The 18,956-nt window shown below is 35.1% G+C and overlaps 1 protein-coding gene across 7 annotated transcripts; it reads left to right on the forward strand.

The window, feature by feature from the left end:
- Positions 1-115: 115 nt before the first annotated feature.
- Positions 116-17,753, forward strand: LOC139141752 (lebercilin-like). Of its 7 annotated transcripts, none has more exons than XM_070711384.1 (10): positions 116-252; positions 556-1,181; positions 2,351-2,407; positions 3,717-4,213; positions 6,828-6,965; positions 7,762-8,223; positions 10,621-10,677; positions 11,053-11,185; positions 12,519-12,836; positions 14,368-17,753. In XM_070711384.1, the coding sequence occupies exons 2-10, from the start codon at positions 701-703 to the stop codon at positions 15,075-15,077; spliced, it is 2,853 nt and encodes a 950-aa protein (XP_070567485.1). In that variant the 5' UTR covers positions 116-252; positions 556-700; the 3' UTR covers positions 15,078-17,753. The 7 variants fall into 7 exon arrangements, with proteins under 7 accessions (XP_070567485.1, XP_070567486.1, XP_070567490.1 ...); XM_070711385.1 differs by having other exon boundaries at positions 12,519-12,806; XM_070711389.1 differs by lacking the exon at positions 12,519-12,836.
- The last annotated feature ends 1,203 nt before the right edge of the window (positions 17,754-18,956 follow it).

Here is an 18,956-nt window from a genome sequence, read left to right on the forward strand (position 1 = left end):
GTCAATTTCAAACTGTGTTTTTTTCAACATTAGGAGATATTCACTTTTTAAAAAATTGCGGTGATAATGCGACAACGTACACAAAAAGCGATGACGTAGGGAATTGTGTATTCCAAGTTGTTCGTTCCCATAGCAAGTAAACAAAAGCAAGCTGGCATGTTCGAAGTTCCTCTGCTGCGCTATAGGCCGACCCTGATGAGCCGACATATTGGACCGCTGGTCGTCTAAAGAATCCTTAATATATGAAAACAGGTAAGTGTTTGACTTAGTTATTTGAAGCTTCAAAGGCAGGCTTCAGCGTTCAAGTTCGCCCTTGCTACTATATTAACACGTAGATCTCTGAGTTTTCAACGTGCACTGTGCGGTGTAGCTGTAAATAAAGGAGTGAGCAGTGACATGTATGGTAATACAGTAGTGTAATAAGAATACACGAGTCGTGGCGTATTCTACCGATCTTTGAGCTATAAATGGACAATGTCATAATATGGTGTATTTTTAATCTGGGTCTTTCAGTAGTTTTCTTCCTTTGTTTTAACATTTTCGTATTATTCACAGCTTGCTGTACCAGCTGATCTGATCGCCGCCATCTTTTGAACACTTGCCCGTATGGTTATAGGTCGTAAAACGGAGTTGGATTCTCTGCTCTTTATCGACCCCTATCGACTCAGGACTTCACACCTTTGCTACTTTAACGCAAGGTATGACATCAAACGACTACGATGACACCGATAGTTTCTTTGATACCGAACCGAAGCCGCTGAAAGGCGAATACAACCGCGGAAACACGACCCCGGAACGCCGTAACTATTCACCAAGTATAAACATCAACAACTCCGGGCAGCGCTCGCCCACCGCGTCGTATACAATATCGCCTGAGCCGAAGTCGTCAGCGAGAAGGTCAGACAAAATGGCACAAAAGTCAAAAACTGGCAGGAGGCAAAGTTATGATAATCAATCCAGGCAGTACTCGGGTTACAGCGATACGAAATCTTACGCAAAGTCCAACCACTATGACAGTTATTCTGACGACGATTTTGAGTCTGATCATGATTCAGAATACGACAAGCGAAGCCCAAGGAAAGGAAAGTTTGGATCCTCAAGGACAAATACATTGCGGCGTACTTACAGTGGATCCACCACCTATAGTACTAGCAGTGCATATGGAAATTATAGACCAAAAGGTATGTTTAGTCATGGTTTTGATGTGTATGTGACAGACACGACGTATCTCCTGAAAGTTACAGAATATAATTAATGGGCCATAGCTTAATCCAAGTACATTGCATCTTTTGAAAAACACACGTTGAGCCATAGACTTTAAAAACGGAGGTCAATGGTTGAGCTTGAATGTGAACACATATGGAGTCCATAAAACACAAGACCAGACAGATGAGAAATGAAAGCTATATAAGATTGATTTTTGACAAAACCAAGCTGTGTACGATACGCCCATAGAAAGAGAAATCACAAAACTGTACATTTAAAATGGTATGAAGGTAACATAATTTAGATGTAATAATCGACGACCGTTGGTCTCCACAGACAGATTAATTATTTGCTAGAGGCTGTGACAAGTTTCAGGATCATCATACTGCAGATGGGTCAATACAATAGAAATAATGTAATGGCCATGAAGAAAAAGAATCTATTTTATGACCTCCTGGCAGTTCTGTGTCATATTTTAATCAAGAGTTACCAGTGCAAGCTAATATCCTGTCATATGATCAAGACAATATCAGTAAATATCTACTCAAAACGAAAATGTAATAAGTAATATGTGTTTAGGTATTTGTAGGCTAAAGTTTAATTTCTTCTTAGCCGTTAGGTCAAGTAGAAAGAGTGTTAGAATATACCAACCCTACCAGCATAGGAGGAGAGGTGAATAAGGAGGTTTTTAGAATATATTTCACACAGTTTTTAATATCATGTGAATATGAGCATTGTCTAGGAAGGAAAGATAGGCACATGATAGTCAGTGTTTCATGATAGAGTTGTTCAGTTGATCCCAGAGAAAATTATGAGTATGCATTGATAGCATGTCATTTCAGGTTTTAATTCTTTATTAAGATGTTGTCAACTTTAAAAAGTTTGAGTTTAATGAAGTTGTATTCAGCCATGTACAAGTAAAAAAAATCCACATCATATATATATATATATATATATATATATATATATATATATATATATATATACACACACACACACACACATACACACACACATATATACATACATGTAAAAATAAGTAATCCATATATATGTATTTATGTATATGTTTATTTATTCATGTATATTCATTAATTGTTTAGTCATATATAATTTGCAGAGTATATTCTGCTTTCTTCTGTAGCCTCACATTCAGATAAACCATATGTTAGAGAATACCGACCCTACCATAGGAATAAAGGTGAATAATGTAATCATTGCTTTTTGCCATCATGAAACAGGCGGTGTTGTCAAAAGAAAATCATCATCACACTAACCCCTATACATCAATATCCGCTTAGTTACAAAGTACTGCAGATGATAATTGTGTGCATTGGAAGGTATGGCCATATAACTTGATAGTATTATAATAAAAATTGCAGAACTAAGTGAATAGTAAACATTCATAAGTGTAGACTGTACTGATATAGACCATCAAGACTTACAACACACACATATGTACTGGCCTGTAGGTAATAACTGAATGCTCAAAGGGTTTGACACAGCATACATAAAGTAGATATAGCAGCTATGTTACAGACATACATGATATGAAAACTTTAACCAAATTGAACAATTCTCTTCTACATTGCCAAAAACTAAACTGATAAAAATCATGGTTGATATACTGTGTAATTTTTCATGTAAGTTACAAATACATTATGAAGTTCAGTAATTTTCATAAACAGTATTTTTCACAAACAAATTATGAAAAGAATGACAGCTATGTTACTTCCCATCAATAATGGTTGTCAAACCACAGCAATTCATGGTGTTTGCATGTACACTACTTGCATATTGATAAAGACAGTCATGCATTGTGGGCTTCACTGTTTTGTCATGCTCCAACAAACATAGATTGTATTCAAATGTGTAACTTTCACAGGTTGTAGTCATTAAACATTTGTAGATTACCATGTCACAGCTCCATAAGTCATGAAAGTGTTAATTGCATGGCAAGTGTCTTCACTTGGAACAGAAACTGTCATGTCCATGATTTCATACATCTCCATATTCTTCACTTCATACTGGTATATGTTTAGCTTATATGATACATGGAATATATAATATGTGTAATTATATCATACCACTATCTTGATAGTGCAAATGGCTTAAATTAACTTTTTATGAATTCACAACAAATTAAAGATACCATGGAATTACTCAGTTGTTTTTAAAATATTTAGTGGCTGAGACCGTGAAATAATATAACCAAGCAGAGAAATATGGCAGTCTATCATTAACTGTTATCAAAAGAAATTTGTGGACTTTCATATCCCTATATTATTTGGTTGAAGACGCATATGCCATGTTGCGACAAATGCAACATTTAGTGTAATTCACATAATTGCAAATTGTAAACACGCTCTAAACAAATAAAAAGAGCATCATAACATAAATATTTTATCAAGTACACTGTGTTTCATAAAAATATTACAATATTACCGTGATAACTTTATATTTTGCTTTGTTGTCATGCTAACCTGTGGGTTTATAATCATCATCTTTAGGAACAGGAAGGAAAACTCGCAAAGGACGATCGCAGAGCCAGGGCTCAAAAATCTCTCCAAGAGAACCTGACATGGTTGCTAAACGAATGCTTTCTGCCAGACTCCATTCAATCAGCAGGCTTAAAAACGAGCTTGGGGAACTTCGACATGAATACGATGATGTTGTACGGGAAAACAAACTTCTGCGTGCTCTGCAACGAAAGCAAGAGCGTGCAATAGACAAATTTGAAGGACAACAAAATGAACTTGGGGAACTTCTATCACGGCATAATAATGAAGTAGAGCATTTACAGAAACGTGTGCAAAGACTCAAAGGTGATAATCTGGACAAGGAAAGGAGACTACGTGATAAAGACGATGAACTTATGAAAACACAGAACACTTTGAAACGCATGAAAGCAATTGTTAAGGAGAAGAATTTGATGGAAAGAGATGAATTGGATCGTAAACTTCATGACACTCAGGAAGAATTGGACAGAAAAGACAAGAGAGTTCAAGTAAGTAACACTCAGTCATATGGTATTTATAACATTGTGTGTGTAGCGTATTTCCTTTCAATTTAAAGCAATCCAGTCATTTTCTCAATCAAGAGAACTCTTCTGCATTGATTTAATTTCTGTATTTGGTAAAAGGATATTTGCCTCAAACACAGCAAATCATGTTCCCGATAAGGTGTATTTACTTAAAGGCTGAGAAAAACAAAGCATTTCAAAATATTGTTAATCCAAATACATATTAATTAAATTATTACAGAACTTAATTTTCACAATTTTAAATTACAACTGTTTGTATATTACACATAATTACAGTTAAATTTGCATTATAATACTGTGATATTAAGATATCATAACTCTGCAAAGTGCATGAACAAAGCGCAAAAGGCATAGATGCAATGCAACAAATGAACCCAGTGGTGTGTTACATTAACAAATGAAAGTATACAGACACAGTAGTCATGGAGTTGTTAAGGAAAGGAACAACAATTCACATAAAATGACCTAACCTGTTCACCAAACACTACATGTATACAATCACTATGGTAACAATGGCTTAACAAACCATTGTGGTGAAAGGACTGAATCAACACATTATTATTCATTGCCAAATGCTGAATTTAATATCGCCAATATTAATGCTTTGATTGCAAAGTTGTATTGCCTTTACAGAAACAGCATCTTATTCACAGCAAGTTCCCATAACAACATGCCAAGTGACAAGTGTATCATAACGTAGTACTTTGCCTTAGTTTAAATTAAAGGCAAGAGTTGGTCTATTAATTGTACCTACATATAGAAATCAGATACAGTAAATTTGCATAGCATCATATTTCAGACATTTGACCTGTGTTGATTGATTTATCATCCAGAGACATGTATGCTTAACATTTGTCACATTTTACCCAGGAATTATTCAAATTCAGTTTCTGACTTGACAACGAAGGTGTTAGTGCAAAAAAAAGAAATTTGATTTGAAGCACTTCAAAAATGACAAATCTTACGGGCCATCATGAATATGTAAGTAGGAAGCAGAAAGAGTTGTGATTTCTGCCTTTTTTCCCCGTTTTTCCACACTTTCTAACTCAAACCAGTTTCATTATTGAAAATTCTGCAATATCGATAAGGGAAACACTGCAGTTGCATGCATACATCATTTATAGAACACAATGATACCTCAGTATGTTAAAGCATGCAGAGCAAAGTGAAAGAAGAGAGCCAAAGTCAAAATATACAGTATTAATGACATGTAATATGGCTTCTGGAAGAGAACTCTTGTTTGGTCATTATTTTGGCAAAATTTTGCAACATAGAATTTCACTTGCAAGCAGAAAAATAATATTTCTAGTGAAGAGATGCAAAATAGAATGGATCAGATTACTTGAGAGAAGTATTTTTTCTTGACCTAATCAAAAATTCAGAAGTCTAATATTTAAGAGTACAACCTGTTTGAATTTCCGTTAATAAAAAATTATCATGAAAAGATAGCAAATCAGCCACTACTGTCTTTATTGATGTAGGAGGATGGAATCTGCCAACAAAACCTTGTACACACCTCAGTGTTTATATATTATTAATAGAAAAATCATTTTACTTTGCCTGTACATAATGGCTAGTGTAAAACGCAGTACGGAATTGTGTGAAAAGAATCTGCTGTTTAAGTTATCGATTTTTGTATTTGTCCATCATTCTGGATTAAATGATAAATCAACAGAATCTGTTCATGCTTTGTCGCTTCCATCTGGTTTCATTTTTTGTGTACCTATTTCCTCAAACTATGCCATACGTACACAAAAGGCACAAAAGCTATTGATTACGGAAACAGTTAAATTTTCCTGCCTTGATTTGCATTGACAGACTTTCATGTACAGTGTAATGCTGAGGGGAATACAGCAATTTTCAATTATTCCATTACAAGGGACTCCAAGCTCTGAACAATGATCTTAATGATTTCAACCTTTTATACATAATTCCAATCTACATTTCCTAATTGGTAATTAGATTGTGTGTCTGAACTCATATTTGAATAATGAAATTTTCCATCAGAATTTATCAGTATTGAGTCATTGGCAATTGCATGAACCCTCCATTATTTTTTTCTTCCAGTTCTGTTGTTGCCTGGTTTATGTATATAAGTTGAATTGATAACATTAAGATGTTTTTAAAAGAATATTTAGATTTTTTAAAGGAAAATAACAGCATATCAGTAACTGTCATGTTAAAATAAACAACAGTAAAGGATGTTGGAGTCAACTGACCATGTAGTGGTCATAGTATTCAGTTCAATAATAATTTTAATTACCGGTATATTTTAAAACAAAAGTGCTGATGTGCAGTAAATGTACCACCATGAAAGGACAAAGAACCAATTTTCAATGAAGGTGCTGTGTAACAGCCATCAAATGGTAAAATCTTGATTTCATTCATTAAACCATACATTGTCACTTTCGTTTTATGATTCTTTCATAGGTTTGGGGGTGTATACAGTTGTGTAATTTTACCCGGGTTTTGAAATTGTACAATTTTTGAATGTTACAAAAACTATAAGTTATAACACTATAGTACTATAAATAACACTATGGTAATGCTTCCATAATTGATGTTCTTATTTTAACAGGACCTGGAAAGGTATATTGAAAATTTGAAGAAGAATCATAAGGTTGAAAGTACTGAACTCAGAATTAAACAAAGAGAATATGACAGTCAGTTACAACATCTACAACATGAATATGATAAATTAAGAATTACACTCAAGGTAAGAATCTCATCTCATCGTTGTACAAGTCCCTGTATTCATACAACCTGTGTCTTTAAAAATGGTTATAAATTCAGGGATAATTCAGAAGGCTTAAAATTCAAGGACTTTTAAGGGCTTTTTCAGCAATTTTCAAGGCCTTTTTGAGGTCCACAATACTATTCTTGATATCATTTTTACATTTCATTTTTACATTTATCATCTTGTACTTTTTGAAAGTTGTGGTGGATTATCAATTTCCTATGACTTCCAGGACTCAATTTCATTTTCAAGGACTTTTCAAGGACTTTCCAGGTGGCGTTAAAATTCAAGGACACTCCAGGACCATACAGACCCTGTGCCTGTTTTTTGATATGTAAAATCTTGCTTGTAAAGGAAAACAATAGAATTCATAACCATATGCTTCTTATGTCAACTTTGGAACATTTCTACAAACCATTGGTGACATTGTGCAATGTTATGAGAAACGCTAGGTCTTCATGAATTCTAATTAATAATAGCAGATGTTGCTGGCAAAATCACTGCCATGTTTAATCTCTGACTGGCAACAATCTATGATAGACATGATGGTTCAAAATCAAACTCACAATAATGAAGTATTGAAAGTATGCATATTCAGTTCTTGTTGTACATGTATGTACATTATATAATACAATCCCTAAAAGTGGATGAACTTGTTAATTAGTCCTAAATTCTAACAATGCCATAATGTAGTGTAGTAACTCTACTTACTGGTTATGTAAATACTTGGTGAAAATTAAAAATTAAAAATTACTCGTTACTGACTTTCTTTCAGGAAAAAGAAAAAGAATTGGAAGTGAGAAATATTTACAGTAATCGTGTATTCAGAGCCCCGACAAAACTCAGTCACAGCGTAAGTGCCACTCCACAACCCACCCCTCGTAAAGTTAAAACAGCAAACAAAGCTGTTCAGGTCGTAGACCTGTCCGAGGATGACAAACCTGCTCCAGTTGTGACGGCTATCGAGGAGAAAACAATTGAAGAAGTTGAGGAGGAGGAGGAAGAAGAGGAAGAACCACCAAGAGAGGAAATTCCACCTCCAAGGATGAATAGCTTTGACAAGGAGAAAGAAAGACAACGACAGTTGGAAGAAGATAAAAAGAGGATGGCGGCTTATGATGAAGAACAGAGGCAAAGAGAAGAAGCTGCTAGAATACTCCGAGAATTAGATATGTCTAGCAATCAACAAGAATCAGATGAACAAAGAAAACGTGAAGAAGAAGAGAGATTAGAGATGGTAAGTCTTGCATTAGATCAGTCTGCATGTAGCATGTATGCTGTTCTTTGAATGAAATTGTGATCTAACATCTATCTACATCCTTCAGCAATCAGTAAAAGATTCTAATAAAAGCACTAAAGATTGCTGTCTGTTGAAGTGTAAATACTTGCCAATATCAGCCGAGAGAACTAGATCCTATTCATTTCACTATTTCAAGACACAAAATGCCTTTAGAAGTAGATGAATTATATCAAAATTACATCATTCCTTTAAAAATTTACAAGGAAATACGACAAACTCAAATATATAGGTAGAAGGGTTCTAGGTCAGTTACCCTCTGGACATACAGGACACTTAGCCTAACTCTAGACTTTCTCACAGGCCCTAGCTTTTTGTGACAGAATTTGGCCCTTTCATGCCCAGCTTAGCATGCTGGCATAGCCTGATTAGTCCCCACGGACACCGTCCGGGGGACTTATAGGTTTGGTCATGTCCGTGCGTGCGTCCGTGCGTGCGTGCGTGCGTGCGTGTGTGCGTCCGTCCGTCCGTTCACACAGATATCTCAGAGATGCAAGAAGCGATTTCATTCAAACTTGGTACAAGGATTACTTCATATGTCATACAGATGCACGTCGATTGTTTTGGGATATGATCCAATATGGCCGCCAGGCGGCCATTTTATTACGATTTTTCATGTACAGAGCCATAACTCAGACATGTTTCAACCAATTTTATTCAAAGTTGGTACAAGGACATTGACCAATGTCATAGATATGCACGTCAATTTTTTTGTGATACGATCCAATATGGCCGCCAGGCGGCCATTTTATTACGATTTTTTCATGTACAGAGCCATAACTCAGACATGTTTCAACCAATTTTATTCAAAGTTGGTACAAGGACATTGACCAATGTCATAGATATGCACGTCAATTTGTTTTGTGATACGATCCAATATGGCTGCCAGGCGGCCATTTTATTACGATTTTTTCACGTACAGAGCCACAACTCAGACATGTTTCAACCGATTTTATTCAATGTTGGTACAAGGACATTGACCAATGTCATAGATATGCACGTTGATTTGTTTTGTGATGCAATCCAATATGGCCGCCAGGCGGCCATTTTATTACGATTTTTTCATGTACAGAGCCATAACTCAGACATGTTTCAACCGATTTTATTCAAAGTTGGTACAAGGACATTGACCAATGTCATAGATATGCACGTCAATTTGTTTTGTGATACGATCCAATATGGCTGCTAGGCAGCCATTTTATTACGATTTTTTCATGTACAGAGCCACAACTCAGACATGTTTCAACCGATTTTATTCAATGTTGGTACAAGGACATTGGCCTATGTCATACATATGTATGTCGATTTTTTATGTGATACGATCCAATATGGTTGCTAGGCAGCCATTTTATTACAATGTTTTCATGTACAGAGCCATAACTCAAACATATTTCCACCAGTATCATTCAAAGTTGACATTGACCTATGCTCATCAATTTGTTTCACGTCATGTAGCAGTAACATGTCAATTATTGAAGTTTCGTAAGTAGGCTGATATGTCAAGAAATATGTACTGCATCAAATTCATGAAACTTTATACAGATGTTAACTGATGTTAAGCTCACATTGCTTTAACATTGAAAAAGACATTTATCAGTGTCATTTTAATTAATTTGTAATTGCATAAGTAATGAACTTTCCTAATTAGGGTGATATAGCCACAAATTAATACAACGTCAAATGTGATGAAACTTGAAACAGATGTTGATTCATAGTGTTATAAATACTGCATCAAACTTTATGAAATATGGTACCAGTGATAATCTGTTAAGTGTTAGAATTGTATGCAAAAATGTTTTGCAACATCCTGTTGATTAATTCCTAGTTACTCATTTTATGAACTTTAGGATGGTGGCCTACATTGGTTCTATGTTTTCATCACCATTGAACTCATTCTTGGCCATTGAGCGCCATCAAAGTATTTTTATCACAGACCTAATTAATGAAGAGGACTCTATCCTCTCAGAGGACATGTAATCAAAGTACCCATTATTAACAAGTGGGGACTGTGTCATCAACGATGACTTGTTTTGCTAAATGTTTGCCTTGGGGTTGGCTTGGCCGCATTGTTTAGGGCATATCAGCGATTACCAGCTGCGTCGTTAACCAGGGACTGAGAGAAACTACTCTATCCCCAACTTGTAGGTGGGAAATGTCTAGGTGGTAAATGTCCTGGAAACTGTCCTGATACCACTAGTGGTATCAAGGAACATGACAAACATTTTACAAAATAGCAATATGATCAACATTTTGTACTGGTTTGGATCCTTCCATGGTGTGTGTATCCAAATAATAAAATACAGTATGTGTAAAAATTCAGTGCTGTTTATTTTCTAGCAGAAAGAAAGACAGAAAAGCAGTAAATATCCGAGAGGATCATTTATGTACACACTGGTAATGGAGTGTTCTTTTCAGTTTTATGAAGTTTTCTGTGCTGACGTTTTGCAAGTTTGTTTTGAATTAAGAGTGCTTGCATTGATATTGTGTGGCAGTAACTAAATATAACAAAGCATTGTAAATATATACAGTGTTCACATGATGAGTCAATAATATATGGTGGGAATATGTGAAGACATGTAGGTGGCTTTTTAAATCTCCCATACTTTTGCTTTCACTTGTATTTGCTTTTTGTGTGAACATTTATCACTGTGCAAGGTGTTTGGTTTTATATATCACCATGGGTTTTCATGGTTTTAAAAATAATAACCACACATGTAATAAATCTCTTTTAAACAGTTGTAATCATTTAGAAACATTTGTCCTTTCCAGGAGAAGAAAAAACAAGAACGGGAGAGACGGGAAAGAGAACAGAGAGACAGGGAACTTCAGGAGAGACGAGAGAGAGAGGAACGGGAAAGGAGAGAGAGAGAAGAGAGGGAGAGAAAAGAGAGAGAGGAAGCTGGTAATTTGTCAATTTTTGTCAAAGTTTGATTTGTAGGAATGTATTTGTAGCATTGGTCCAAGTTCAAGTTAACCAGTTTGTATGTGATTTGAGAATGCACTTATGGGATGATGTAAAATAATTTATGAATGGTTGTGAACATCGTTGTCAAGAAGCAGAGTTTATCACAGTCCTGTATCTAAACACTATCTCTTGGCATGGTTCCAATGGGCAACCCTCATTGCAGGTCAACCTAGATCACCGTTCAGAAGTATGTAGCCCTGTTGTAAATGAATCAATTTGACCCATTAGAAGTTGCAACCAAGGAATGAATTTACTTGGTTGTCATGGGATACCCATCAACACTGTTCAAAGTGTAGTGGACCCATCCATATTAATTGTTATTTGTATAAACCAATCCACTTGATTGGATAGAGGTAATGTTCTGATATACAAAGTCTAGTGGAGCTATGTAAATTGTTTTTGTTCCTTCAAACAAAACATGTGAACAGAACTGTGGAGGAGAATATCGGCATTTATCTGTGTTAGTCTCTGTGCTTTTCTGATTTGAAACAATAATGTCTTTTGTGCTGGTGTACTTTACATCCAATTTGTAATGGCATAAACATCGCCTAGGTTGTATTTCCTTAAACAATGGTAAAGGCTAAAGTCTGGAAATCCATAGACAGTAGAAGTTAGACTGTCTTTGTAAATGCAAAGCTTGTCTACATGCATTTGGTGCATTTTTGCCAAGCATGACAGCTATCTAGGCCATCAAGCACTTGTACGAGGTCATCATGCAAATTTTGTAAAACACTTGCCAACTGAGGCATAAAGAAAAACCAGGGCAAATGGGACATTTTGTCGAATTGAACGACCCACAACATTGAGAAATGTATCGGTATTTGCATCATGTGATACATTGTATGCTTTTTATTACACTGTGCTATTTACATTGATGTCATTGCATTGATTAGATTTATTGTGTATCTACAGTCTTTTTACTTTATGAGATAAAGTAAACTGCAAATGGGATGACCAGTTGAATGTCAATACGTGATCAATATTAGGTGCTGTTTTGCTTCATGTATGTTTACAGCAATGTGAAAAATTCAAGCTATGCATTTCTGTTTTCATATGTTAATCTTTTCAACAATGTTTGTAATTGAGCAGAACTTAATTGCTCTGTTGTCTTTTTCAGCCTAGGAAATAGTAAATTTGTTCTACTGTAATTTATCGCATATTTTAAGTCAAAGAAGGTTTTGTTCTGTATTGTTTGGTGTGTGACAGCATGGAATATGTTTTTAATTTGTTTTCTTTTCCTTTTCTTTTTCCTTGCATGCATCCATTGTAGGATTTAAACCTTCATTTCTTAATAGTTTTAGTAGTAGTAGCACAGCTAGTCAGAGCAAGGCAGAATCACACAGTACTAGTAGAAGACATGAACCACAGCCGGAATCTAGCTACCGTCCAACTTTCACCACATCTAGCTCTAAACCCTCGCATGCTAAAGATTCCTCTGCAGTGACATTCAAAAAGCCGACGCCTGCATTTTTCAAAGATGGCCCAACATCAACTCAGAGTGACAAAGACCCAGGCTTTGTTGTTGGCAGCGCAAGAGGTGGTGGCAAAACAGAGCATGGTAGAGTTACTGCTGATAATCCATATAGGGGTAATAATAAACGCTATGCTGGGGATACCTCTGCTGCTGATAATCCATATAGGGGTAATAATAAAGGCTATGCTGGGGATACCTCTGCTTCACCCAATAAACTGGTTAAAGCCAAAGTTATGACATCAGTCGTGTCAGCCTCTAACTCACCGGATAATAGATCAGCTATAACAAATAACATATTGACAAGTGTGACTACTACTCCATCTGAACATAAATCAAGAATAAATCTTTCACAGAACACATCTAGACTCTCAACACATCAAGACCCATCAATATCTATAATAGATGGTAAATGGATATCATTTAAAAACTTCACTTGTGGTGTTCCTATAACAGTTTGCATTTTCATGCAGTAATAACAAAATCATTTCAAAATCTGCCATCAGAGTTTACTTCATAGCATCACTATAGTAGCTTGCCAATTATCTTTCATTTTCTGCTTCTTTATCACAGTTTGATGTTCTTTTCTTCTTTTTCCATGGTTGATTGCAGTGTGTTGATCTCCCCTATATTGAATGCCTTTTCAATATTGCAATTCCTGAAACCCTTGTTGATCACATTTTGAATCTAACTATTTAGTCATTCTATGTACATGTAATTCTTATTCCCTTGATCTACATGTATGTGGAACACAGATATATTTTCTGTTATCCACTACTCTGTGTCAAATACAGAGTTAGCTTTCCAAGAAATAAAATAATCTTGCCAAGAAAAGAAACATAAATTTATTAACAGTGCAACTATAATAAGTCTAGACAAAAAGAAAATTTTGCTGTTCTTATCAAATTAGCTAGATAGATTAAAATATTGATCATGTAATGAAATCAAATACATGTAAATAAGGGTGATATGATAATTATAGAGTTAAGTGGATAAATTTCCGCTGTATACTTTCTTGGTACAACAGAAAGAAATATTGTTTTCTGGCAAATTCTGTAAACCTTGAAAGCATATTTACTTGGATGGTTCTTGTATGAAATTCCACCAATGTGACTAATTAATGAAGTACTTTTCAAGTGTTTTCATACATTTTTGTATGCAGTCACAGTGATAAAATCTTTCATTTATCATAGGTAACCCACTAGCTTAACTATGGCTGTAACTTTTCACATTTGTCAGATGTATTCAGCAAATACCCAATCGGATTCACAAATGAAATTGTACTGAAAATAAAAAAGGAATGACAGAGGAGATATATTGAGGGGTGAAAAAAGAGGGGAGGGGAGGGGAGTAAGCTTGAACAGATTGTTGTAAATATGCAGATTGATAGCTTATGTTCCCTTGTGGCCCAGTAACATGGAGAGTTGAGCCATGGTGATTGCACTTTGTTTATGAATTCCTATGATGATACACCAAAACCTTATATATTGCATGTTGACAGGTTTGATCATAGCATGTCACATGAGTGGAAAATGTCTATTTGAAGTGCTGTGTTGTGTTGTGTTGTGCTGTGCTTTCTACCACTTTAAAAGTTGAACCTCAGACTACCTATCAGAACTGACTTTTTATATCTTTTATTTCATTTTAGAACGCAGGGAGAGAGAAAGACAAGAACTAGAGGAAAAGGAGCAGGCAGAGAAGGCAAAGGTAGATGAAGAACGTCGAAAGAAAGACCTGCTTTTAGCAAAAATGAGAGAGATTGATGCCGGCAAGGACAGAAGTCCATCAGGATCTGCAAAAACCCACAAACAGTATATGTTTTCAGATCCCATTGAAAACTTACATAATGGTGTGCCTTCTCATCCTACTGATGGCAGTCACTCTGGAAAAAAGAAAAAACCAGTGGAAGAAAATGACGATTTGGAATTTGGCAGTTATGCACCCTCCTTTGGCAGACGTGCTGAAAAAACAAAACCCAAACCAAAAGGTGACTGGTTGCAGTTTATGGATGACAGTGGCACTCCTGAAAGGAAAAATTCACCACCAGAAAAGAAGTCAGAATTGATGTCAAATTTGTTTGGCACAGAAACTACCGAGAAAGCCAAACCAACACTTGGTGACAACATTTTCACTGCGGCAACCAAAGCCAAGCCAGTTGCTGATAAGGATGCATATCCATGGGAAAAAGATGTGAATGTAGTGAAAGCTGGAAGAAGAACCAGTAACTTTGATGACAATAATGATGATAAATTGCTACCTCGACGACCGCGTGATTCTAATGCTCTCTTTACAACTTCTAAACCAACAGTCAATGCTATTGATGACATTGAAGATGACATTGAGGAAGTCATCCTATAATGAGACTTTTTGCAATAAACTGAAAAATATTCTTTTATCACTCATGAGTAACAACTCATTATATCAATCACAGATGAAGTTATGTCTCTATTGTTGCTCCGACTCAACTAAATAACAAGAAATATCATGCCAACATTACGCATGATTAATTAGTCTTACCACAGCAGCAAGCGATTTTACACATGTACAAATCAATATATATATATAATTTTTTCACACAAAATGCAACATTGATATCAAAATTTATTGGAAGACCAAGTAGGTCTCATTTTGTTTTGGCTATAGAGTGTTATATAGATACCATAGTTTCAAAAGTGACTGAAAGTTCACAGAAAATTGAAATAAGGCATAAATCAAAGGTCATAGGTCAGATATCATGACACTTGTTGTGACTTGCTAAACTTTAAAGTATATCAAAGTATTTATGACAGAAATGACAATTTTTAGACATTATGATATTTTGAAACTTGGCTTAGATGAAAGAATTCTACTTAACAAAATAATTGACTACAAGAGAAAACATGTTGGTAATAATATAACTAGTAAAATTTTTCTGTAAATCGTTTTCTAATGTTGCCTTCTGGCTGCACCATGAAAAATATTACATAGTTGGAATGAGCTGTGTGTTAAAAACTCAAGTGTTTTCAGTGAATGTTTGACTGAAAATTTATCCATTGACGTCAAATGCGGTAAACTACAAAAAGACAATTTATGATGTCAGATGAGTCGTAAAGAAACAAAAGCATTTAAAGTTATGTTTCTGTTCTTCTGGTTTCATGGTCAGGCAGTGTAAATTGACGGTAACCCAGTCCTTACATGAGGGTCGGCCAATGAACCCAACCAAGCTATTCAGCTTTGCATACTGAAATATACATGTAGTATGACTAATTTTCAAACCTAATGAAAAACATGGATTGATTTGTAGACAGTTCAGAAAATGGTCCCAAAAAGAGATAGTCTGTCAGATTTACTTCATGATAACAGATGTGTACATAATTCCAGCTGTTTTGCAACTCAGTTCCAATATGATTGTAAGTTAATTTTATTCTCAAGTGTTCTGACAAAGTATCAGTTTTAGGGGATTTCAGTCCAGTCTGTCATCTATGTATGTGACTGGCAATTTGCATTTTGGTTGATTTGTGTTTCTTTGGTTGAATAGAAATGTTGTTCCTGACTTCACAATAGCGTTATATGTAGATACTTTAATATAACTTTAAAATCCATTGTGAGTTAGTGCTAATGATGTGTCATACATTGGCAACTTTGTCAACAAACTTATGAAAACTCATTATTTTGTTATTTATACTGCAAAGTTTATGAACATCAAATTGTCGAAGTTTCATTGCATGTTTTGACTAGCCACAAAATCCCTCACAAAGTTTATCACAACATTTCAACCTGGAGCTCAGAAAAAATTACTGAAGGTATGTTTTGTGCTGACAACCAAATAGCATCTTATGCTAAAAATTAATACATTAAGGCAGCTGGCCATGCCATAGCCATTAATGGATGCCCACCTTGTGTTTGCAAGAAACAAAATAGATAGGAACCGTGACCACACTGAATTCCAATAATACTATCTTTGCATATATCTATCACATGCAGAACAGAAAAAATCCTTGGCTGGTTTTGTTGATCAATCACTTGGACTATGTGTGAGATTTATCAAACAAGTAACATATTTACACTGTAAAGACAACATAATTATCATTGATTGATGTTTTCAGTTACTGTATAGATGTATGTATATACGTGGCATTTGGAGTATTAGAAGTGAAACTTGTTGAACCCTGACTGACTCACACTAGAAAAGGGAAGGACTTTTAAAACATGTTATCAGTTTTATGATTTATAATGATTATTTGTGATATGACGTGGTGTTTGGTTGTCAAAGTACTCATTTCCAACAAGAGATAGATTATGTCCAATAAAAGGGATAGAAAACAGGATTTACAAACTATCCTCAGACAAGATTTTTAGGTCAGCTACTCAAGGCTTATATTTCTCATGAACGTTTGCCAGAACTGATACCGGTAATTTCATTTCTTAAATACCGTACTTTATCCTATCACAATCAAAGATACTGATATGATCGAGTACACACTCAGTTTCTGAATACTGTCTTTCTTGCACAATCAAATCCATGAATGTGTCATAGCTCTTTATAATGAGTTTCAGTTTTAATACAAATATAATTTGGTTTGTGACAGTTTAAAATTCTAAAAAAAGGCAGTAATTCATTTTATGCTCCACTTTTGTCACAGCCACTTGTTAAAATGTCTGTCATGTCACAAGACAAACCCACTGCAGCTGCCAGTTGTTGAACTTGGCACTTCTGTCTAGATGTCATAAATATCCTAAACCCTAGAGGATGTTGAAAAGATCATGATTTCAATAACTATTGCTGAATGGAAATTACTAACCATGATTTAAACTATAGAAAGATTTTATTCAAAATTTTGAGTCTGATTTGAGCTGAAGATATGGGTGCATGCAGTTATTTTTATAAAACCAACAAAGATCATTAAGGGCAGGTATAGTAGCTTGATATTTTATGTTATACTGTGTAAATTTTGTACAGATACGCTAATTTATCACGTGAGTTATCTAATGATGACACAACTATAGACATAATAAAAGTGATTTTATCACAGGTTTTTACAAACTTTATCAAAATGTGTGATTGTTATGAAACTATGAGTGTGAATCATGTTTGAATGAGTATGGACAATAGTCATGGCATTTGTGTTTTGCACAAAGTATACTATTACTGGTAGTACCAGTAAACCACTGTTCAAGACCAAAGACGCATTGATTAATTCAAATCACATGCATATGAGAATTCTGAGATCCTTTCATTCTAATTACATCAAAACAATGGGTAGAACAGAAATAAATGTTCGCTGTCTTTCTCTTCATATCAAACAAATCACTATTAAATTTATAAGATTCTGGTGTACTGGTAGATTGTCTTAGAGTTAGTAGTTTCCTGTTATGGCTTTAAAGCCTTTCTTGAATAGATCTCTATGAAAAATACCAGTACTACAGTAATTGTAAATAACACCTAGTATCTTACCAATGCTGTGCATTTCACATACACTGCAGGTTATCAAAGCTTTCATGACATTTTCATCTTTAATCCCCTGAACAAGAAATCACATAGCTGTAACTCTGATAGGCCTGAGCAAAAGGCAGCAACCCAGGAATCGACATCATCAACACATTTCTTTTGTAGGTAACCTAAATTTTGAAGATGCAAAAATTCATTGCAATATTCAAATTAATTTCCACAATGAACATTTGGTTACAAAATGTTATACTATAGACGCAAAAATACAATCATGTTGAATTTCTATATACCGGGGTAAATATAATTATAGACTTTTGGCTGCATAGGATTATCACTGCAGTAGGAACATGCATTGGAACCAAGTCATGGTTGGAGGTTGCAGAGACAGACATGACCAATACAGCGGATCAGAGTCAGTTCAGTTGGTGAAGAGTATTCATTCTACTTATATGTTAATTACCGGTACTATATTTCAACCGTTGCAATCACTGTCAATGCCGACATTCATTAGCAGATTGTTAGTATCACACACACACACACACACATACATACAGCAACATCATACTGTCACTGTGTCATTTGTGTACCATATCTACACATGGGGCATGCAATGAAGACTTGATCAATGGTGAGTTTGTGGATTTTGTAAGTATACAAGGCAGATGTACAAAAAGAAGAAAGATTTGCTGTCATTCATCTGTGAGAATACCTTCAAAAAGAGAATGGCTTATCAAATCAATGCAATGCCAGAGGGTAGTGAATTCACCTGACACACGTAATACGTAAGTATCCAGACACTAACACTATGG

The sequence above is a fragment of the Ptychodera flava genome, chromosome 10, assembly GCF_041260155.1.
Source record: "Ptychodera flava strain L36383 chromosome 10, AS_Pfla_20210202, whole genome shotgun sequence".
In the NCBI taxonomy this organism is placed as follows: domain Eukaryota; kingdom Metazoa; phylum Hemichordata; class Enteropneusta; family Ptychoderidae; genus Ptychodera; species Ptychodera flava.

Excerpts from the sequence above, each read along its gene's own strand:
- LOC139141752 (XM_070711384.1), top strand. The coding sequence starts at position 701 with ATGACATCAAACGACTACGATGACACCGATAGTTTCTTTGATACCGAA. Across the intron at positions 2,408-3,716 it reads ACCCTACCATAGGAATAAAG|GAACAGGAAGGAAAACTCGC; the intron begins GTGAATAATGTA and ends CATCATCTTTAG. Across the intron at positions 12,837-14,367 it reads TGCTGATAATCCATATAGGG|AACGCAGGGAGAGAGAAAGA; the intron begins GTAATAATAAAC and ends ATTTCATTTTAG.